At 40.5% G+C, this 24,584-nt stretch overlaps 1 protein-coding gene across 1 annotated transcript in view; it reads left to right on the forward strand.

The window, feature by feature from the left end:
- The window catches only part of LOC135767282 (uncharacterized), a 169,417-nt gene extending 146,780 nt beyond the window's left edge, over nucleotides 1–22,637 (forward strand). Inside the window, exon 3 of the mRNA XM_073815029.1 lies at nucleotides 16,526–22,637. Within this exon, the coding sequence (XP_073671130.1) occupies nucleotides 16,526–17,598 (1,073 nt within the window). The 3' untranslated portion in view covers nucleotides 17,599–22,637. The remainder of the gene's footprint in view (nucleotides 1–16,525) is intronic.
- Nucleotides 22,638–24,584: the final 1,947 nt, after the last annotated feature.

Consider the following 24,584-nt stretch of genomic DNA (forward strand, 5'->3'; position numbering starts at 1 on the left):
CCGAAGGTTATGGCTTAGGTCAATGCTTAACCTATACACGTATACGGAATATTTAATTAAATAACTTGTGATGTTACAATCAAAAAGTTTTAATCAGAGCCTTGTTCATGATTTGTCTAAATCTAAAATAAACATTTACTTTTTGCACCGTACTGGTGAATTATTTTACCAACATTGAGTTTTTTAGAAATCTTTACTCGTTTACACCACGCACCCGCTGTGAGACACTCCGTGGTGAGACGCGCATGGGCTAGAAAGGAGGGAGGGAGGGGGGGGGAGAGACGCTGGCGGCAACTGTCAGTCCAGAACAGTCTAAAACAATAAAACTTTTTTTGCCAGATATAAACATGACAGCATACCCTTAACATAAAACACACACAAGAAAAACAACCCGCTAAATGACATGTCGTAAAACAATCACAGTCCGGTCACTCGCTGTCTAAACTAGACAGCTTGTACAACTTTTGATTGATAGCCCTGCCCCCCCTGTCAAACACGACCTGTCAGAACACTAACTGTCAAAACACTATCTGTCAAGGGAGTCATAAAACATGAACTGTCAAAACACCATCTGTCAAGGGGTCATAAAACACGAACTGTCAAAACACCATCTGTCAAGGGTCATAAAACACGACCTGTCAAAACACCATCTGTCAAGGGGTCATAAAACACAACCTGTCAGAACACGACCTGTCAAGGGGGTCATAAATCATTAGTTTGACGAATGCCGGGTTACTATAACTACTCTCGTAGACTAAGCGAGAACGCGCAATTTAAGGCCACGAGACCGAAAGTCCACATGAAGTGCGCCATTTGGGACAGGGCCATAATGGGTAATGAAGTCATTAGGGTGATGTGTGGGAAAAGCCTCTGCAGGCCAGCAGAGGGAGCCATGATGACTCTCGTCACAATAGTAAATAACTCTTTTAGTAATTTTGTTGGAACAGGATCTAATATACATGATGATGACTTAGATTATTTTATTAATTTGAAGAGCTCCTCTATTGTAGTAGCTTTAAATGACTTAAGTTGTTCGTGTAGTAATCTAGTGTTCAGTGTACTATTGGGTAAAATGGTGGTTGCTTCCATAGCTTTGATATTTTCCATAATAACCACCATTTTTTGTGACAAAGTTCATGAAGTCGTTGCTACTTTGTTGGAGTTTAGTATCTGTTTCTTTTTGTTCTTTGTTCCTAGTCAGTTTTGCAACTGTATTAAAGAGGAATCAAGGTTTATTATAATGTTTTCTTCGATGAGCTTGCTGAGATAGGTAGATCTGGTGGTTTCTAAAGCCTGTTTGTAGTGTTGAACACTGTCTTTCCATGCAGGGTGCCATACCTTTGTGCTCCTCCAACTACACTCCATTTTTCTAGCTGCCTTTTTAACTCTTTCCCTGATTATCCACCATATAATTAAATGATATTTGAAAGGTGATAAAAAGAGAACAAATGAAGGTAAAATGAAACGTTCTTTCATTTGATATATTGTATGTTTATATATTTAAAGAAGAACATTTTCTATATGGAATTAAACTTTTGGGAAATCGTTAAAAAAATCTAGCGCTGACTGGCAACCTAAAAAAAAAACGCTGGCAGAGATGGTCATACAATGGTGGTGGTGTTTTTTCTTTGATTCTCTTTGAGAAATTTTGATTACATCATCCACTTTGAAAGGTTTTGATTACATCATCCACTTCACGGTTATCTGCTACATATTCAATTTGGGACAGGTCCGGGAGATTAATAATAAAGCTTTATTTTGTAGTACAGTGTTAATTTCGTTGACGATGACGAAAAATATTCGTCAACGAACCTTTTTTCACGGACGAAAACTAAATAAAAACTAAATAAAAGTCAGATATAATGACGAAGACTGTAATGAAATATAACTGACACTTTAGTCAACAAATAAAAATAAGACGAAAATGTTATGGAGGGACGAATGGAGAAGAGATCCAATCAGAGCTACTCATTTTGTGGGGCAAGTTGGGAAGAAATCCAATCAGAGCGAATCTTTGAGGGTAGGTTGATCTACGCAGGCAGTAGAGGCATTTTAAAAACCTGCGGCAAAGTTCGTTTTCACAACAGGTTGTTTACATTATATTTAGTTGTACAGTCTTCGTTACCCAGCTTTGGCTGATTTCAGTTGACTTCGCTCGTTAGCAACACGCTAACGTTTTGCGGTGCACCCGATCCGAAGACATGTCTCATTAACAACAACAATGTCAGAGCTAGCGTCTAATCTGATCACACTTCAAATATGACAAGATGACAGCCTGTAAAGATGACTCATCCAGAAATACATGCGAAGGTAAACATGCACGCTAAGGTTATTTTATAAAATAAACCACCGTGTTTTCACTAAACTTGGAATAACATTGAAAAGGAATACACATCTGAACTGTATTGATTGTATTGGGTTGTCTGAATTAAGTAAATATTCAGTGTCCTCAAATTGAATGAAATGTGTAACATTACTATTATAGTATATGTTGTGGTTTTACATGACTGGACAAAGTGCGTGTGTAAGTGTGTGTGTGTGTCTCTGTGTGTCTGCGCGCGTGTGTATCTGTGTGTGCATGTCATTTAGGGAGAATGCATATCTTTTTCAGGGACCATGTATATTTTTTAGGTAGAGCGTGCCTTATGCTTATTTTATGTGATATTATCTTTTGTGAAAAAGCCCCGGTCAGTTTTTTTGACATTAAAGGCTCTCTAAGCGAATCTGCGAGACGTTAGTTATTGTTGACGTTTGAAACTGTTTTCAAACAGACGGAGCGTAGCTAACTCCTCCCCCTCCCTTCCGTGCTTTCATGAACGCGCCCAACCCCCACCCCAAAATCCTTTTTGTCATTTATTGGCTGGAATACTTTGTTTTGTTTTGTGATGCTAGGTTTGGCCACTTGTTGATATTGCTGTTTGTGAAGCCTGGGCTGTCTACAGAGATCGCGTTTTTTTACAGTTTGATCAGCGGACAGGCAGCAAGCAGATAGTGAGGAGATGTTTCCGGCATGTAACAAAAAATGTTTTATGGTCTAAAACGCTTCAATTCGCTTAGAGTGCCTTTAAGAATAAAATAAAATACGTAACAATAACAACTATTAAATCTGTCTCTGTATTGCATATTCAAACCTTAATACCATTCCATGACAGACTAAAAAACTTAAGACTAGACTAAGACTAAAACTCTTATGATATTTCGTCGACTAAAACTAGACTAAGACTAAAATATTTCAGATCACTAAAATAAGACTAAAACTAAATGGTGTGTTATTCAAAAGACTAAGACTAAGACTAAATCAGAATTTGCTGCCAAAATTAACACTGTTGTAGTAGAAATTATTGTTCTGCCTAATCGTTAGCGGAGAAGACCTAGCCTACCTGTACCATGTATAAAACAAGGCAATGGTCTGAAATAGCATCGCTCCGGAGTAATATTTCTACGTCACTAATATTGAGCCCAAGTGACAGAATTAAGTCTAAATTTACCGGTATGCAAGGGCCTTGTCACGTTTTGTCTAATACAGAGAGAGTTGAGAAAATCCATAAAAGCTAGTCCTAACGTGTCCTTTGAATTATCAATGTGGAAATTAAAGTCACAAACGATAAGAGCTTTATCTACAGTGACTACTAGCTCAAACAGAAAATCTGTGTGATGCCCCGGAGGTCTATGCATACGCATTGATCATAACATAAGCCAACACAGAGGAAAAAGCAACAGAGTAAGCATGCAGATTAATTAGTATATGACATTATGATTTAATGACATCAGATTTAAATGATTAATATGTTTTTTAATAATGAGTGATTTATTGTGGTCTTTTGGATTCCACTGTGACAATGAGGAATAAAGCCATGACAGCGTACACTGAAAGTGTAGTGAACTAAAAAAAAACGCTTAGGTTACTCACGTAACCCCGGTTCCCTGAAATAACGGGAACGAAGCATTGCGTCAGTTAGCTGACGCTATGGGGGGAAACTCCTGTTTACTCCGTGACTGAAGCCTATTGGTTAACGTCTGTACAAAGTACAGACCAATGACGTTTGAACCCGCGCGCGGGAGGAACACGGCCTTATATAAGCGCGGTTCAATCGTCAGGAGCTCATTATTATTCGACTGAAGCGCGCAGCCGAATAACACTCGCTGCGTAGACATTTGTAGCACGGCAAGAGACGCAATGCTTCGTTCCCGTTATTTCAGGGAACCGGGGTTACGTGAGTAACCTAAGCGTTCCCTTTCAATACGGTTCACTTCGCATTGCGTCAGTTAGCTGACGCTATGGGGGAACGTAATCCCATCACGCCGTGCATACACAACGTACTGAAGTGCCTTACCGGAGAGACACTGCGTGTGGCCCTATACCCGGCATATTCACAGCTTTAAAAGCAAATGTGTAAGCACCATATAAATTGTTGACGCGCACACGGTGGGGTTTTAAACGCACCGGGGGCACATAACATAGCACAAGACGGCGAGGTACCGAGCGCGCCGCGGCTGTGCGAGATAAGTAAATTCAGAGTCACGTTGGTGAGCTCGCTGAGGGCACCGTGGTGTACACATAAAACGCATGAGCGTGCATGATTGAGCCGAGAGAACCTGCGCTCGTAGGGCAGGGACGTCTAAGCTGTACAATCTGACAACGTAGACGGCGAAGACCAGCCGGCCGCGTAGCAGATATCAAATATAGATATAGATACCCCTGTAGACCAAGTTCATGAAGAAGCCAAACTCGCACAGAGTGGGCTCTATATAGGACATAGCTCATAGAGGGGCGTGAGCCAGTGCGATGGTTTCAACGATCCATCTAAATAACCACTGTTAGCAACAGACATACGTAGTGAGTGATCTGCGAAGCTCACGAACGGCCGATCTGACTATAATATGCGGCAGAACGGTTCGTAGCGTGGGATTATACAGATACCACAATAGTGTGAACCCAGGTGCACCCTCGAGCGCATCGGGATGCATATAGGTAGTATTATAGTGCACAGATCGGTGAGCTTTCCAAGCGCGCCGTAAATGTGTATTGACTATAAATTGCACGGGCACAGGTGAACACTTGAATACATCGTGAATGCATATAGATGAATCAGAGTGTTATAATGCACAGGCCGGCAAGATTCTCGAGCGCGCCGTCATGTGTTCTGATAATAAATTGTGCGCACACGGGTGAACTCTTCAGTGCACCGTGAATGCGTATAGATAAATCAGTGCACAGAACGTGCCGTGAATGTGTACAGATATGATTGATGAACGTAACGGTGGGCACCCAACGCACCGTGAACGTACACAGATGAACAACAATGTATGTGTCACAAAGCATAACACAGCTGTGTATACAGGTGAGCTTTCCCAAGCGCATCTTATTGTATACCAAAATGTTATAGCGTGTACATGTGAGCTTCTCTAAGCGCACGGTGGACGCATATAATTAAAAACCATATCGTGCATACAGGTGAGCTAATGGGCGCACCTTTAATGCAACAAACCTCAGTAGTGCGCGAAGCAGGGATGTCGAAGCTGTAAACTGACAACGTGGACGGCGGGGACCAGCCGGCCGTGTCACAATTGTCAAATGAGAAACCTCTAAGACCATGCCCATGCTCTAAGACAAGTGAGCATAATTGTCACGGGAGGTGATAACGTCAACGATCCATAAATAGCCTGTATTGACAGGTGCTCTAGTGAGTGATCTGTGACGCAGATGAACAGCTGATCGTCTGATGTACGTCAAACGTATGTGTCATACAGGACCTTGGACAGTTCCAGAGCGCTGTGCCTCGGGCACCTTCCGCATCTGAGAAATGACAGGCTTATGAATAAAGTGAATGGCCAGCCGTAAAAGCATGGTTCGCTGTTGCCGCCGCCGTCCGCATCTGAGAGATGACAGGCTTGTGAATTAAATGAATGGTCGGTCGTAAAAGCGTGGTTCGCTGTTATCACGGCCACATAGGTATAGGTAGGGGAGAGAGCCGCCGTGCCTCTGTAGTGAGGAGAAAAGTGTTCCACCCACGATTCGCGGGGGGTTTAGACTTTCAAATGTCACTAGACAGAATGGATCAGACTTTGCATAAGGACGCCTCGTGAAAGGGGTCCTAGCAGCTTGTGTCAATGTGTCATAAGGCACGTAATGTAGGTCGTGTCCCACGGATGCCATCTCCGCACGCCCATCGTAATGGGTTAATATTGGTAGTTTAAGCATGAGATGCGTATCACTCTGATTGAACATAGCTTATAAAGCGATGCAATGAGTTTATAAAGGAGATGACTCGTCAGCTTGTTCAGGGGGCGAGATCTCAGTCTGGTTCGGTAAATAATGAAACCACCGTAGATTGCCCGACCGCATTATCACAATAACACGGTCGAGAGTGCTGCAGTGCTAAATCATCCTCTTAATGTACCGTATTCACATTACAAGGTGATTTATATGAGACAAACGGCGTTCCACGCGCCGAAGGCTGATTGCCGTCGTAAAGCGTGTTCAACCCACAGCAGATGCTGGGCTAGCTCGTAATGACAGCACTTCATGCAGCCGTGTGTAACTTAAGCAAGCTTCCCGGCCGTCAGCTCGGGGCGGGACCTTTGCTTAGTCAAACTGAAGTGGACTTATGAACAGAATGCCACGATATTCAGCTTTCTGAGGCTCGTTAGAGGGGTACGTGTGCCCGTCTTAAACGAGATGCCGCGCGCGTCTGACTGTGCGCGCGCTTTAAGCTTTGAAACTTATTGTGGCGGGTAGCAAGCTCACTTGAGGTTGATATTACCCTTAATATCTCCTAGTATTGGAGCGGAGGTGTGAGCGTCTTCGGATCCGCTAATATAAATCAGCTATATGGCCGAAAAATGTCATAAACCGCTTGGCTGTAAGCCTTTGTGTGGCCGTCCGGAGAGGGCGCGATTCAAACGCTTGGAGCCATGCAAAAGTCTGAGGCTGTCGTCTCTCTAGGAAGTGAGAATAACAGCCGTAAGACCATGCTCGTTTGCGCTATCAGCATCGTAGCGGAGAAACTGAGGTGGGCTGCGAGCGAATTTGGCAGAAAGGTGTTAGAGACACCGTACAGTCGTGGGGTGTCAATACACAGTATATGGCCAAACCGGGGTTTTTTCGGCAAGCGTCGATAGAATTATGGACAGCGGGCCGTGTGTGCGTATTACTGATTGCTTGTCAGTAAGGCGATAAAGTGTTTAGAGACACCGTACAACCGTGGGTGTCAATACACAGTATAGTAAGCACGGAAATTACTCTTTTAGAGGAATTAAATACCGTTCGCCACTATAGTGAGGTCGCATAACCGACAGTATTACACAGTATGTTTGGATAAACAGCACACAGAAAACATTTCAGGGCAGTCCAGCCTAGGCGCGACATAACCCCTTTTCTCCCAGACAGTTTCGTTCTCTGTTGATGCAGCTGTGCTGCTGAGACCAGAGCTCAGCCGTTCAGGTGCACAAGCCTCAGTAGTGACGGTGACCGAACGGCTTACGGAGCAGAGCAGTATGTCTAGGTGGTTTAATGTCAGACTGAACCCATCGCAGAGAGGAAGTCTGCCGTGAGGCCCGCGGTTTTGCCGTTTATTAAAAGGGCAGAAAAACAGGGTATATAAGAATGTACCAATATTCAGCGCACTGATATAGGACGGGACTGAATAAAGGGAGGTATTCGGGCCTCAGTATATTATAAACAAATTCGTTCTGCCTCTGATTCCGTCTAAACCAGAGAGAAATGACCGGGCAGACGAACAGTAAGCTATCCGAAGTGAGACAGGCTCAGGCCAGTAAAGCTTTATAATAAGTGTTTTAGCGCTCCAATAGAGGCGTGTCCGCCTATCGAGCAGACGAATGAGATCGTGCCGCTCCAGGAGGGGAGGGGCATGAAGCTCTCTTATAATGAGTGTTCTTGGTGCTCCAATAGCGGCGAATCCGCCCTATCGAGCAGACGAATGAGATCGCGCCGCTCCAAGAGGGGAGGGGCATGAAGCTCTGTAATCGTTGAACACTAGACAGCTGCATTAAGAGGCAGCGAGCCGTAATACCGCGTGCTAACTAAGCCGTTAAGAGACCTCACCACTGTGGGAAAAGGAGCGAGGGACTCCGCGAGCGTGGAGCACGAGTGGCTGTGCTATGACAGAGAACAGGGGCAGACCGCCCGTGTTTGCTTGTCGTATGCATCCAGTTCTACGGTTCCCCGCTTGTTCATCTCAACAAGAGAGGAACGGCAGAGGGGAGCAGCAACACAGACAGAACAGCCATGCGCCGTATGAACGGTATCACCCGATGCACTCGGGGGATTAATATATGTGCCAGAGATCTCGCCACTGAATGTAAGAGGAGCGAAGGGACTCTGTAAGCATGAACGGTTGCGGTGTGACAGAACACAGGGGGGGTTAGTCCGTGTGTGCTTGTCTATGCATCCATCTAGTCTCATGGCTCGCCGTGTGTTCATCCCGGCGAGAGAGGAACAGCAGGGGGAGCACGAAACATGGATAAGACAACCAAAGCATAAGCGCGGTCCCGGCGTGGGAGGTGCCAGACCGGTAACGCGCTCGGAGGAAATTCATAGCAGAGAGGCTCACCGAGCCGCTGTGCTGGACGCTATTACAACAGCGCCTGCTCTTTTAGCTTATAGCTTTATATTAAAAATATTGATCTTACAGGGCGGCCGCAGGGGAGACCTCGTCAGGCATGTGTCCGCTGCACAGGGCTCGTACCACGGCAAGCGAAGGCTATCTTCGGTTCTCGGCCGGAAAGCGGCAGGGGAAGACGCTAGACCTGGACTCTGCTATCTTCGGTTCTCAGCCGGAAAACGGCAGGGGAAGACGCTAGGCCTGGACTCCGCTGCAGGGCTTTTGTCAACGGCGAGGTAAGGCTTCTTCTTTTTCTTCGGAGCAGCGAGAGGTTCGCGCTGAAGGAGAAAATAATGAGCTCCTGACGATTGAACCGCGCTTATATAAGGACGTGTTCCTCCCGCGCGCGGGTTCAAACGTCATTGGTCTGTACTTTGTACATACGTTAACCAATAGGCTTCAGTCACGGAGTAAACAGGAGTTTCCCCCCATAGCGTCAGCTAACTGACGCAATGCGAAGTGAACCGTATTGAAAGGGAACTACAGTTCACTGTACAATCCCAAACAAACAGAGGAAGAGAGCAAAAGCACAAGACAGGCAGTGGAACAGCAGCAGCCTAAATGTGTGTTGATTAGTGTCAGTAGCAAGTCACCTATCCAGGCCTGTTTCTCATTCAGAGGCGGACACTACTTAAAGGTATAGCGGAAGATTTTCGTTTTCCGTGTGGATCACCACTGTTATTGGTCATCCCAGATGTCAATCATTCTGATTATATCTTGACGTATAACCGTCGTACGTGCTCGCCTCTACGTTCGCTTTCTGCACATGCGCACTTTCACGTGTATGTGTGTTGTGCTATGGTTTCAACCATTCATTGAAGGTAGGGCTGTGACGGTTAGGATTTTTTTCTCAACGCGGTGAAGCATCAAAAAATCACGCGGTTATGCGGTTAACCGCACAACAGTAACCCCCCAAAGGCCAAGCGACCCCAAACCAGACCCCCCCGCACCCCCCGGCAAAGCATCGGGGAACAGTATTCTTATTTATTATTAAAAAACATGAAATAATATGTATTTCCATAGCTTTTTATATACATGTTTTGAACGTAATAGGAATTATATAATTTTTTGTCATTGTTTATAACCCATTTTGTACAATACATATCATAAAATAGCAACCAGAAAAAAACTAGACAGAACATGTCGAGCTTAACATTGTTTCTTGTAAGCAAAACCTTGATTCCAATTTCTTTAGACATTTTTAGAGTGTTTTTCGGGTAACACTCCGTGCATATAAAGCATTCCTCCAAACGCAACTGGTTGAACGTTAAATAATTTATTGCACAATAAAATGGGTTACAACCAATGACAAAAACTGTTCCATAATTCATATTAAACTCAAAAGATATCGAAAATAAATGCTATTTCATGTTACTATAGTTAATATGTTTCATTAGAATTTTTCAAAGCAGATACGAAACGAAATAGCCTATTGCATCATCCCGTAAATAACTGCGCAAAACTTATAGATACTGCAATCAATGCTTTAAATTTCTGCTGCCCATTTACATAATCAAGAACGTAATAAGAGTTTTTTGATCCAGAGCTGGAGAAATTAGTTTAAACCATTAGCAAGTCACGCTGTCAGTATGTTAGCACTCACCTGCCTGACTGCTGTGCTGTCCCTTTGGTACTTCGCTTATCTCGCAAAAGTCTTGGAGATTTCCAACTGTCGTTGCTGGGCTGAAGTTTTATGCTTTACTAAAGGTATGTTTGGTGCTCCCAAGTCCGACAAACGCCACATGATAGCTAATCACATCAAAAGATGTGATTTTAGATAGTGGCATTTCCTCTGTACGATAGTCAGACATATAGGTCTACAGCCGATCGCGCTAGTCTTCATAACTATAGTTGGCATGTTTGCCCATTATAGTTTTAAATAATTATGCTATTCTTATCATCACCAACGCGCATTTCATTCTGCCCGGACACCTTCTTGCACCTGAATAATGTAATGCGCGTGGCTGTGAGATGCACTTGAGATTTAGGTATTCGCGCAGTGAATGAGTTGGTACGGTTACATGGCATGCAATAAATATCAGAGCACCTGGGCATGACGCGCTTAAAGTAATGGCTTCATGTTTAAGAAGATTGCGCCCGTGTCAGTATGCTATTTGTGTGTATTTAATTGAACATTTTCTGTAGACACCAAGTACTGAAACTAAGTGATTAAATAACAATAATCAGACACGCGCACATAATAAACCCCTTTATATGTTTAATCCCTCCCCTTTGCGCGGAAAGCTGTTTTTTTCTCTAGAAGCCCTGAACACAGGATGGAAGACAGTAAATATGATTAACAATGACTTTTGTGTATAGTTCATATCATACAGAATATGACTTCTGTATCTTTCACCAGTAAAATAAATAAATAATGAAAATATAAAAAAGTGCGGTGATGACGATGATGACCTCAGCACCGCGGTAGTCATCTCATTACTGCGGTGATGCGGTGACGCGGTTATCGTCACAGCCCTAATTGAAGGTCGCGTTCTCACTGTGTTTTTTTTCAAAATGTCTGAGGGTCGCAAAAGAAAAAGTGTCTACGAATTGTATGACAAGAAGAGAAAGGACTATAAATAAAGAAACAAGACCAGAATGTTTATGGGAGACTATTTCACATGCTGGCGTGAGCTAAAAGTACAGGTTGGGGTTCCCACGCGAAGTTTCTAATGGAAATTTACATTTTGTTATGCTATTTGGAGAAATCCATTTAAAATCACTGCTAGTAAAAGTTGATGTAAGCTATGATTTGCGATGCTAGCCCTGGCACAAGTCACGAACCGCACAGACACGGTAAACATGCCGACAGAAACTTGTAAACAGAGCGAAGAGAAGAACTGAGCTCCTGCATGCTCTCTCTCTCTGTCTCGTGCACGCGTTTAACAGGCGTTCCCTCTCAGGAGCATTTTTTTTTTAATATCGAGGGGCGGTTCTTTTAAATAATTCGGGAAAATCTTCCGCTATACCTTTAAGTGTTTTTACTTTCTACATAAAAGTAAATTTTTAAGTATTCGTATTTTATCAGTGTTTTTCTTTGGAAAACATACATTCCAAAGCATATTATCATAACGTTTACTCCACTACATTTCATAATTTCAAGTTTTTGGTTTATATTTCATATTCAAGTACATTAAACATCTAGTCTTTTTTGTACTTTTACTTAAGTAAAAAGTACTTTTGTACTTTTACTCAAAAAAAGTAAAAGTACACAATTTTTATGTAAATAGCTATTAAAGGAATACTTCACAAATTTAGCATTCAGCTTTGTATCAGTAGAAACCTGGCAGTATTTCTGTATGACCGTGTTTCCCTACCTCATGTCCCCGTGAGAGGAGAGATATCTGTATTCTGGTTGTGCAAAAAAGTCCTCAGATGACGCAAAATGATGATTATTGCGTCATCGGAGGAGATTTTGCCCAGAGGCAAAGACTACAGCCAGTATTAGGAGCTACTTCCGCATGTTTTCTCCCCGCCCATAGGGGTTGGACTGCGAGTCCATTCGGAAAAGCCTGAATCAAAACGAGAGTCAGCCATCTTTAATCTTCGCTAAGCTAAGCTAGCCTGGATCTTGCTTTGTGGAGAAAGCCGAGTTAACAAACCACGGCGGCAGAGTGTAGTTTTAAAACGGATGGCAGAAGGGGATTTTGTTGCTCAGGATGACCTGTTGCTCGAATCTGATGGTCGTGGTTACCTGTACGAGCCGCAATACAACGAGGAACAGTTACGGATGATTGAGGAACAAGATGCTGCCACTGTGGCTGCTGTAGCTGAGGTGGGGCCGGTCTGGTGGTTTATGTGCTCTCTCTGTGCGCCTCGCTGTTGCTCGAATCTGATGGTCGTGGTACCTGTACGAGCCGCAATACAACGAGGAACAGTTACGGATGATCGAGGAACAGTTTTGGATGATCGAGGAACAGTCATGGATGATCGAAGAACAAAAGGCTGCCACCGCGGCTGCTGTAGCCGAGGTGGGGCCGGTCTGGTGGTGTAGGTGCTCTCGCTGTGCGCCTATGGACACCGAAAGAGAATCATATTGCTGTCGGGAATTTCAGCGATGGCATTTTCTTCTTGAAGCCTGTAAGGAGAAACGGAGGCATGGGTATAAAGTGAATATTTTGTTTTTCACATCCGTCAGCTGAGCTATGGTTGTTATATTTACACCTATGTTAGCCTATTGTATGTGAAAATAGCTTGCATTGCTAACTTCGTGCTTACTGTTTTTAGACAATATCGACTTACATCCTATCGTCATTTCTTGGAATGAGTTTTGCAAGGCGAAAGACTGGGGAAAGGACATCGACTTGCTTTACCTGCCTGTGTTCGTTGTTCCCCTTACGAAAAAGAAGTGTACTTCAAGTTCATTTTATTAAGTATACTTAAGTAATGTTGGAGTATAGTTTTAAGAATACTTTATGTAGTAAGTGTACTAACATTTATGTTCTAGTAGTATACTTGTAAGTGTACTGCTTGAATACCGCTTGGGACTAAATTGGCCCACTTTTAGTATATAGAAGTTAGGGCTGTGCAAAAAATCGACTGCGATTATCATGCGCGTGTCATCAGTAAAGCCGGTTCGGTGATTAGTATTAAATCGCCATCAGCTGCTTTCAGATGGAGCGGCATTTATTAAACAGACCCGTAGTTCACCGAGAAGCTAGGCAAAATCGGGTTCATAATCGAGGAAAATCAATTCCGATTTTCTATGCGATTTTGCCTAGCTTCTCGGTGAACTACGGGTCTGTTTAATAAATGCCGCTCCATCTGAAAGCAGCTGATGGCGATTTAATACTAATCACCGAACCGGCTTTACTGATGACACGCGCATGATAATCGCAGTCGATTTTTTGCACAGCCCTAATAGAAGTATACTTCTAAGTGAACTATAAGTGTAAGAGTAGTCAACTTTAAGTGTACAACTAGTGCACAATTAGTTCTTCATTTGTACTGCAAGTGAACTCATGAGTATTCTAGTAGTTTTCTAGACTTATACTTCAAGTGTGCATGCAAATGTTCTGTTAGTGTACTCTGAGGAAACTAGTAGGTTACTTATTGTGTGCTGCAGGTATACTTCAAAGTGTTCTTTTAATATACTTTTAGTTAACTAGTAGTTTACTAGTCATATACTGAAAGTGTACATGCAAATGTTCTGTTAGTGTACTCTGAGGAAACTAGTAGGTTACTTATTGTGTGCTGCAGGTATACTTCCAAGTGTTCTTTTAATATACTTTTAGTTAACTAGTAGTTTAGTAGTCATATACTGAAAGTGTACATGCAAGTGTTCCGTTAGTGTACTCTTAGTAAACTAGTAGGTTACTTATTGTATACTGCTTGTGTAACAAAGCACTTTGACACTGAGGATCCATCTGCAGGTTTTTATTAAACACACTCATATTCCAACAGTCAAGGTCAAACAACAGCAAACACAGCAATGTAAGGCAGACAAATCTCGTAGTCATGAAACAGGCAAAAGGGTCAGAGCAGGCAACAAACATACAGTACTCATAAACCAGGTAAAACAGATCAAGATTAATAAATACAGATAGATAAGCAGGCAGGCAAACCGCTCAGCAATGACAGCCGGTACAAATCAAGACTTTGCACTGACTGAATGTTTCCAGAGAGTTTTTATAGGCTGTCCAATGAGTTTCAGGTGGCAGACTTATCAGTCCAGGCATGCGGGATTATGGGAAATAGAGTCCAGAACGAAAGTTAATATTCAGGGGATTCAGCCATATATAGATATATATATGAAGAGTTTGGTTCCAAAACGCAATAAACGCCATTTTTGAAAAAAATGAGTTACTGCCAGAATCAGTATTATATCAGGTCAGTATTAAAAAGTAAATTCTTAATTTTACGCAAAATCCATTATCCGCCGTGTTGTTCTGTCATCTTTTCTCCCTTTTTTTCCAAAATGCAATAAACGCCACTCCCCCTTTTCTACAGAATGCCATAAATCCACTCCACAGATTGCAGCGCACCATTCACGCAATGTAAACAAACAATGGCGGAGCGCTGAGTACACGGAGTCCTAGTTATCCTCATCTACTTTGTACTTCGTGATCAACAAACAAACAAAAACAAAATAATACTTTAATAGCATTGATAAACCTGTGATGGTTTTCTGTGACGGGAAAGAAACGTAAGCCATCAACATCTAATAATTTACGCAAGAGACGGGTGCTTGTTTGCCCGGGCCGACAGCATCAAGGTTCTGTCATGATAACACATTGACCCCAGGGGATCTTATGAAAAACTTTCCATAATTTTACTCAAAGTCAACGAAAATCGAGCAGGACCAAAACATTTTACAGCTGATCGCTGTGAAAAACACTAAGCCACGACGTCAAGTATAACCGCAGCAATGACAGTGTTCTAAATATGACAAAGTAAATGTTTTGATTAATGACATTAATGTTTATATTTTTAATTAGTGTGTACAACTAGTCAACTAAATGAATATAACATGGCAAAGATGAATGCACATTTATATAGGCTATTGATTCAATAGATTTATAGCATTTTGAATAAAAACTTGTCATGGATTTATTGCATTTTGTGGAAAAAATAATCAGTTTTTATAATAAATCTTTGAAAATCAAGTTATGGATTTGAATTTTTTATGTTTTTATAACCTAAAGATGCTATGTGAAAGTTTGTAACAGAAAATAGTGGTTTTCATCTTGACACTTTCTTGGTATAGAAAACATGTTTTTACCAAAATTTGTCAAAATGGATTTATTGCGTTTTGGAACTAAACTCTTCATATATATATGAAGAGTTTGGTTCCAAAACGCAATAAATGCCATTTTTGAAAAAATTGAGTTACTGCCAAAATCAGTATTATATCAGGTCAGTATTTAAAAGTAAATTTTTAATTTTACGCAAAATCCAATATCCGCCTTGTTATTCTGTCATCTTTTCTCTCTTTTTTCCCAAAACGCAATAAACACCACTCCCCCTTTTCTACAGAATGCAATAAATCCGCTCCACAAATTACAGCGCACCATTCCACGTAATGTAAACAAACAATGGTGGCGCGTTGAGTACACAGAGTCCTAGTTTTCCTCATCTACTTTGTACTTCGTGGTCAACAAACAAACAAAAACAAAATAATACTTTAATAGCATTGATAAACCTGTGGTTTTCTGTGAAGGGAAAGAAACGTAAGCCATCAACATCTAATAATTTACGCGAGAGGCACTCTGGAGACGATCGCTTGTTCTTCCGACAGCATCTAGCTTCTCTCGTGCTAACACATTGACCCCAGGGGATCTTATGAAAAACGTTCCATAATTTTACTCAAAGTCAACGAGAATCACAGCTGATCGCTGTGAAAAATGTTAAGCGATGGCGTTAAGTATAACCGCGCAGCAATGACAGTGTTCCTAATATGACAAAGTTGGGACAGGTAGCAATAAGAGTATAAAAGTTAAATGTACATATAAGGAACAACTAAAGGACCAATTTGCAACTTAATTGGCAACATGATTAGGTATAAAAAGTGTGGCAGTGTCTCTCAGAAGTCAAGATGGGCAGAGATACGTGACGATTATTTAAAAGTATCAGTAACTGAAACGATTTATCGCTGGTAAACACCCAGTATTAGCATATAGCCCGCTAGCGTAAACAAACGGGGAAACGCTGCTCCGTGCATTGGAGCTCCGTCGAGTTCATCATCTAAATCCTATTTTCTTACTATCTCGTTCCTATCTATATAATATAACGTACAAATTTATCTTAGGAATACTTTACCGTGACGATTATTGAACAGTATTAATAAGTAAAACGATCTATCACTAGTAAACACCTAGTGTTAGCATATAGCCTGTTTGTTTACTGTAAATCTGCCTTCCTTTTCGATCTAATGGCGGACACATCCGATGTATGTTTTTCAGACCTTTCCTCACCAGAGCGGGAAGCTGTGGAGGAGTTGTTGCCCGGCATTCGCACCAGACGGTACAGCTTGCCACACATCACCCTGGCTCCAGGCACCCGGAGACGACCAAGGCATGCAACGAGTGAGCACCCATCTCGATGCAGCTTCACGGACCGCGTTCGGGCGAACGGAGACGCTATCGCACAGCATGAAAACGGTAAGACTCCGCTTGTCATTGTAACCTGCACTACTTGCCACATGTACAGTTTAGCTTCTTCCGTCAGCACAGAGGGGTTTACATGTGTTAAATGTATTGAAGTAGTAAGGCTAACGGAGAAGGTTGCAGAACTAGAAGCGCACATCCGAACGCTCGTTGAGGACGGTAAAACCGCTAATGTTAATGTTTCTAACACTGTTTCGGGTGCGCCTACGGTAACGCGTAGTACACATAGCTCGGTTTCGGCAACTGAGTTAACACGGCCGACTAACTGGGTGACTATCAGGCGGCGTAGTCATATTCGATGCCCATCGAAGTCCCCCCTAGTAATTTCTAACAGATTCGACATCCTAAGCAATACACCGGCTGAGACATCTGTTAAAGGTGCCCTTGTTATTGGAGACTCGATACTAAAGAACGTGAACATTGAGGCACCAGCCACAATAGTTGACTGTATACCGGGAGCCAGATCGTCAGACATTAGATCCAAACTTAAAATGCTGGCTAATGCTAAGCGTAAGTTTTCAAAAATTGTTATTCATGCCGGCGCAAATGACACCAGACTCCGCCAGTCGGAGATCACAAAAGAAACTATTAAAGAGGTGTGTGAAATTGCAAAAACAATGTCAGATAATGTAATATGCTCTGGTCCCCTCCCCGCCTACCGGGGTGATGAAACTTATAGCAGATTAGTGTCTCTTCACCACTGGATGTCAAAATGGTGCCCTCAGCATAACGTAGTGTTTATAGACAATTGGAAGCACTTCAGGGGGAGACCTGACCTGCTAAAGAGAGATGGCCTTCATCCGTCATCGGAAGGAAATGCTATACTCTCTAGAAATCTGACCAATACTCTTAATTCTAATACAGTCTGACTACCCAGGGCCCAGGTCAGGAAACAGATAGATCGGCCTACCCGTCCATCTGTTAGCTGCTCTGACATGTCAAGATCACATATATCGCAGAACTTAGAGTCTATCTTACCAGAGTATCAACACATTTCAACTGTGTGCGTTCCTCGAACAAACGAATACAGAGCACCATTTACCTCGTCTCGTACAAATCTTACTAACATAAAATTAGAAAACAATACGTTTACAGATGAACCTCGAATGTTAAAATTCGGCCTTCTTAACATTAGATCGCTTACCAATAAGGAACCCATTGTCAATGAAATAATTACTGACCAAAACTTAGATGCACTCTCTTTAACAGAAACCTGGCTTAAAGCAGACGATTACATTAGTTTAAACGAATCCACCCCACAAGACTACTATTACAAACATGAACCACGATTAAAGGGTAGAGGAGGTGGTGTAGCTACAATATACAACAACATTTTTAAAGTTAACCAAAAATCTGAACTAAAATTTAATTCATTTGAAATAATGCTATTAAATATGGAAATAACTGATAGTAACCATAAACAGCTCTCTTTTGTCCTTGCTACAATCTATAGACCTCCGGGCCATCATGCAGATTTTCTTAAAGAAATATCAAATTTCCTGTCTGACCTCGTAGTCACTGTAGATAAAGCTCTTATCGTTGGTGACTTTAATATACACGTTGATAACCCAACAGATACATTAGGATTAGCGTTTATAGATATTCTAAATTCTCTCGATATTAGACAAAATGTGACAGGGCCCACGCATACCCGTAGGCACACATTAGACTTAATTCTGTCACTCGGGCTCAATATTAATGATATCGAGATATCACCTCAGAGCGATGCAGTTTCAGACCATTGCCTTGTCTCATACACGGTACTTCTAGATAGGATCACTCGATCCACAATATGCTACCGACTAGCCAGAACAATAATTTCAACCACTAAAGATAACTTTATTAGCACTCTTCCAGACCTGTCCCAAATGAAACATGTAGCAGATAATCCTGAAGATCTAGATATTGTAATAGAAAACCTGAACAGTATTTGTTCTAACACATTTGATGCCGTAGCTCCAATTCGAAAAAAGAGAATCAAAGAAAAAACGCCAGCTCCATGGTACGACCATCATACCGCATCCCTTAAAAAGGCTGCTAGAAAAATGGAAAGAAACTATAGAAGCACAAAGTTAGAGGTATGGCGTGCAGCATGGAAAGAGAGTGTTAAACACTACAGACAGGCTATAAAAATTGCCAGATCTACGTATCTCAGCAATCTTATTAAAGAAAATCATAATAACCCTCGCTTCCTCTTTAGCACAGTTGCGAAACTGACTAGAAATAAAGAACAAACAGAACCCACTAATAAACTCCCACACAATAGTAACGACTTCATGAACTTCTTTACTAAGAAAATTATGATTATTAGGGAAAACATTGTAGGTACCCAAGCAGCCACCACTCTACCCATTAATATATTTAACGCTAGCTTACCATACGAACATCTTGAGTCATTTAAACCTACTACAATAGAAGAGCTATCTAAATTAGTAGCGTCATCCAAATCATCATCCTGTATATTGGACCCTGTTCCCACAAAATTACTCAAAGAGGTATTCCCTATAGTGTCTAACCCAGTACTAAATGTATTTAACTCATTACTAGAATTAGGCTACGTTCCAACAGCTTTCAAATTAGCAGTTATTAGACCGCTCATTAAAAAACCAAACCTTGACCAGGGAGATCTAAATAACTTTAGACCAATCTCAAATCTCCCTTTTCTTTCCAAAATATTAGAAAAAGTAGTGGCAAGCCAGCTACGTACATTCTTAGCAAATAATAGTACATATGAAAAGTTCCAATCAGGATTCAGGCCCCACCATAGCACAGAGACAGCGCTGCTTAGAGTTACAAATGACCTTCTCCTAACATCCGATCGTGGCGAAATATCACTCCTTATATTATTAGACCTTAGTGCAGCCTTTGACACAATAGATCACACAATCTTACTTAATAGGCTAGAAAACTATGTTGGCATCAGTGGTCAAGCGCTAGCCTGGTTCAGATCGTATCTAACCAATCGCTATCACTTTGTTTATGTAAATGAGGAGGAGTCACATCACTCCCTGGTTAAATACGGCGTACCGCAGGGATCAGTTTTAGGTCCTATCCTGTTCTCGTTATATATGTTACCTCTGGGAGATATCATCAGGAATCATAACATACAGTTTCACTGCTACGCAGATGACACACAGCTTTACATCTCCTCACATCCTAGCGAAACATACAATTTTTCTAAGCTATCAGACTGCATCAGCGATATAAGTGACTGGATGGCACATAACTTTCTTATGCTAAACTCCAATAAGACAGAGATACTTGTTATCGAACCGAATCGCTACAAATATAATATGACAGACTACAAGTTGCCCATAGATGGCTGCACTGTGGTGCCAACCTCCACGGTTAAGAATTTAGGTGTGATGTTCGACAGAAATTTATCCTTCGACAGCCATATCTCCAATGTCTGCCGCACAGCATTCTTCCACCTTAGAAATATCTCAAAAATACGCCATATGTTGTCTGCATCAGATGCAGAGAAGCTTATCCATGCTTTTATGACCTCTAGAATAGATTATTGTAACTCGTTACTCGGAGGATGCCATGCAAATCAGGTAAACAAGCTTCAGCTAGTTCAAAACGCTTCTGCGAGAGTTCTTACTCGATCTAAGAACTATGACCGCATAAGCCCAATTCTGGCATCTTTACACTGGCTACCAGTTAAATATCGTATACAATTTAAAATATTACTAATCACCTACAAAGCCTTAAATGGCCTAGCACCCTCATATCTTAGAGAATTATTATCAGAATACAATCCATCACGTGCATTGCGGTCACAAAATTCTGGCCTCTTAATAATCCCTAAAATATCAAAAGTGTCTAAAGGTGGCAGATCCTTTTCCTACTTAGCCCCTAAGCTATGGAATGATTTACCAACCGACGTCCGAAAATCAGAGACAGTAGATAACTTTAAATCTAGACTTAAAACTTTTCTCTTTAACAAGGCATTCGCATAGTTTGTTTTAGCAATAGTACTTATCTCCCAATAGCTAGCTTGTACAACCTAATAAATTAATGAATAAATTAAAACCTTTTTTTCGTCAACACTCCAAAGCATGGTAAATGTCATTAATACTCTTTAGTAATATGCTGAAACTTTGAATTGGTTGTCGATTGAGTCTTAATTGCCAAATATGGTCGGTTTGCAATTTTGGCCTTTTTCCCATGGCCTTAAAATAGTATGTCATACAGAACCGTTTGTCACTGTACGTTAGTATTAACGACGGCAGTGGGGCCTCTGGCCTTAGTCAAACGAGTTCTGTTTCTGTTTCTAAAATCATCAACTATATGTAATACACTTATTTCCAAATAGCTAGCTTGTACAACCTAATAAATAAATAAATTAATTAATGAATAAACTAAAACCTTTTTTTCGTCAACATTCCAAAACATGGTAAATGTCATTAATACTCTTTAGTAATATGCTGAAACTTTGCATTGGTTGTCGATTGAGTCTTAATTGCCAAATATGGTCGGTTTGCAATTTTTGGCCTTTTCCCCTGGCCTTAAAATAGTATACAGAACCGCTTGCCACTGTACGTTAGTATTAACGACGGCAGTGGGGCCTCTGGCCTTAGTCAAACGAGCTCTGTTTCTAAAATCATCAACTATATGTAATACACTTAACCAGCAATAGTTAGCCTGCCCGGAACCAAGCTGACTAAAATCCACATTACTGTGTGACACTTGCTTTTTATGTGAACGGCCCCTACGCTAATAAGATTTTGTTTCTCTCTCCCTGTCTCGTCCTCGATCACGAGGACAATAAGACAAACAGATCCAGTTCCGGTAAATGTGAAAGTCGGCACACCACTGATCTACTGGCTGTTCTTCAACGTGATGTCCAGCTGATGCCTGACCAAAGACCACCGGCAGAACCCGCTTAATCTCCGCTTAATCTCCTTCCGTTTTAATGTGTATATATATATATATATCTCCCAAGGGTTTTTTCCTCCTAGGACTTTTTTTTACTTCCCCGGAAAAAATTCCGGGGTTTTTTTCTCCTAGGGGGTTTTTCAACCCGGGGAGGCAGCCTTTTTGGGCTTAACTTCTATACGTTACATTAGTAATACGTTTGCTTATAATGTTGATTTATAGCCGCAGCAAATTTAGCTGCTTGTGCTATCGTGTATTATGTTATGCTATCTGTCGATTTTCTGTGCTTTTCACTACATCTATTATGTAAAGCTGCTTTGATACAATTACCAAATTGTGAAAAGCGCTATATAAATAAAATTGAATTGAATTGAATTGAATAGATAGTCTATATTCTATTTTGAATAAAATATAAGTTTATGAGATTTGTAAATTATTCCATTCCTTTTTTACTCACAATTTCTACAGTGTCCCACTGTAGTGTCCCATTATATATATATACTATATATAATTATACTAAATTATAATTATTTTGAAATATGTTAAAAGTTTAATTGTAAGCAAATATGTTGTAAGCATACTTGCAATATATTCAAAGATGGTACATTTCTTTCTAAGTATATTTGTAATGTACTATTGCAAAGTTAAATATACTTGAAATACAATAAAGTATATTTATTGTTCACCAGGGCTAATCATATGGCTTTTGCAGCTTTCTTGATGTAGCTTTCGTTGTTGCATTTTTTTTACTTTATACTTTTAAGTATATGTCAGTAAACAAGTAAAGGCCAAATATACTTAGACATTTCGGTCAGTATAGGTCAAGTATACTTTAGTACAATTTAAGTATATTTCTGAGAAGTACCTAAAGTACATTTTAGAGAAGTACATAAAAAGTAAACTGAAAGTATACTTTCTTATTTTAAGTTTGAAAGAAGAATACTTATAGCACACTTCAACTTATAGCACACTTCAACAAACTTTTGTAAACTTTTAATAAAAAGTTTTAATAAAAAGTTAAAACTCACATTGATTGTGGTTCGTGTTATAGTCCTTATTGTTGCTACATTAGAGTGACTGCAATTTGAGTAAAGCATTCTTGCATTTTTTTTTAAAGTTTAAGTCTAAATTGTGTAACAAACATAATATTTGGCTTTATTTTTAACCCAAATGATTTTGTAAAGTAAGTAATGACAGCTAAATCACAGTTACAGTAATCATTGCGCCTCCACAAGTCTAAAATGTATAAATTTGGTGTACAAAAGACAGGGTTAGATGAAGAAATTTATTTTTTATTATTCACAATGGAAAAATATTGTGCCACCAGTGAAAAGCACACATTAAAATAAACAATGACATAATTTACATCTATAAATGTCCTGCACAAAATAAAAACAAAGCAAAAAATATATACAAAAACATTATGTGTATATATACACACAGTATAGACCATTTCAAAGGATGTAAACAACACTGGTCCAGAAGCACTTCCAGTTTCAGTTTTTAACACTAGATAAACGTTGGTATAAAATAAACCAACAGAACATATAAACCTGAATTAACTGAAGTTAAACAAACATCTTAAAGATAATGATATATGTGAAATTAAAAAAAGGTCACAAACTGTAACAGGAAGTGTTTCTGGACCAGTGTTGTTTACATCTTTTGAAATGTTTTGAGACGTTTACTGGTGTCTGTAAAAGTTGTATTTAGCGGAGTTGAATCTCCCTCCCTCCTGCCGTCTCGAACCGGTAGGCGTGACTAGGGAGTGGCATTGTAGAGCAGCGAAGCAATGCATTCTGGGATTTGGTGTTTTTCATCCATATCAGCCAAAAAACACATTTTCTGGCTTTTCTCTGCCTAGAAGGCACCAATTTCTAAAATAACTTCACACTTTTACTACATAGGTGACCCAATTTAATAATATATTCAAATTTAAATTGTCTGAAGAATTCCTTTAAATCAATTCTAATATGCAATATAAAAAGAATACACAATATGATTCTATGCTTTAGAATGTTGTGAACGTTTTTAGTAAATGATAAAGCACAGATGCTTGGAAAATTTAGTTAAAATTCTCAAGTAGTGTCTGCCTCGTGTTTCATTTAATGTGGGAATTCTGAAAACTGAGAGAAACAAAGCAGAGAGGAAGAGGTGAAAAGTGCAGTTTGATGAGAGCTTCCTTTGGGACCACGGCATGTTTTCCAAAGGAAGCACATGAGTGCTAATCTCTGGCCCTTGGAGAAGACAGCGGCATCTGCCGGACCTCGGCACATTGTTCCGTTATCATCAAGCAGCAGATGAATCTCGACTCAATTTAACTTTACACTTATCAAGAAGTTGGGGTTAACAACACACACCCACACACATAATTATGAGATGACACACCCATATGCGCAGATATACTCACACAAACACATATGGACTAAGATCTTATTCTATTCTCAGATGGTCACTATATGCCCAATTTTCCTTCACACTTGTGTGTGTGGGTGTGTGTGTATTTTTTTCAAAAAGTGGACCTTTTTTGCTGTTTTTCTCCTCCTTTTGTATTTAATTATGAGCATGGCCATACGCAAGATATTATAAATACCAAGGTCCATATAAGTATTTTTCTAGGGCATGCACCCCAGGAAAAAAAATTCTTATTTCCCTGTTCTACATATGAATTTTAATACATCAGAAAACCAAAGAATCAAATAACTATAGATTTCAAACCATGTCAGTATGCAAAAGACTTGTGTTGGTCATTAGGCATACATTGTAATAATTATTTTACCATCCTGGGCACACTGAGCTGTGTCAGTAAAGTAAACATAGGTTAACTGAATATAGGATCTATTAGGATCTATTAGTCTATTAAATTAATTCACAATATGCACACACTTATTATACAGTTAATATGCTGAAATACAACACCAGTAATGCAGTGGTGGAACTAGAATTGTATAAATGGGTTGGCCAAGGCTACTTT

This window comes from Paramisgurnus dabryanus, chromosome 6 (assembly GCF_030506205.2).
Source record: "Paramisgurnus dabryanus chromosome 6, PD_genome_1.1, whole genome shotgun sequence".
Taxonomy (NCBI): domain Eukaryota; kingdom Metazoa; phylum Chordata; class Actinopteri; order Cypriniformes; family Cobitidae; genus Paramisgurnus; species Paramisgurnus dabryanus.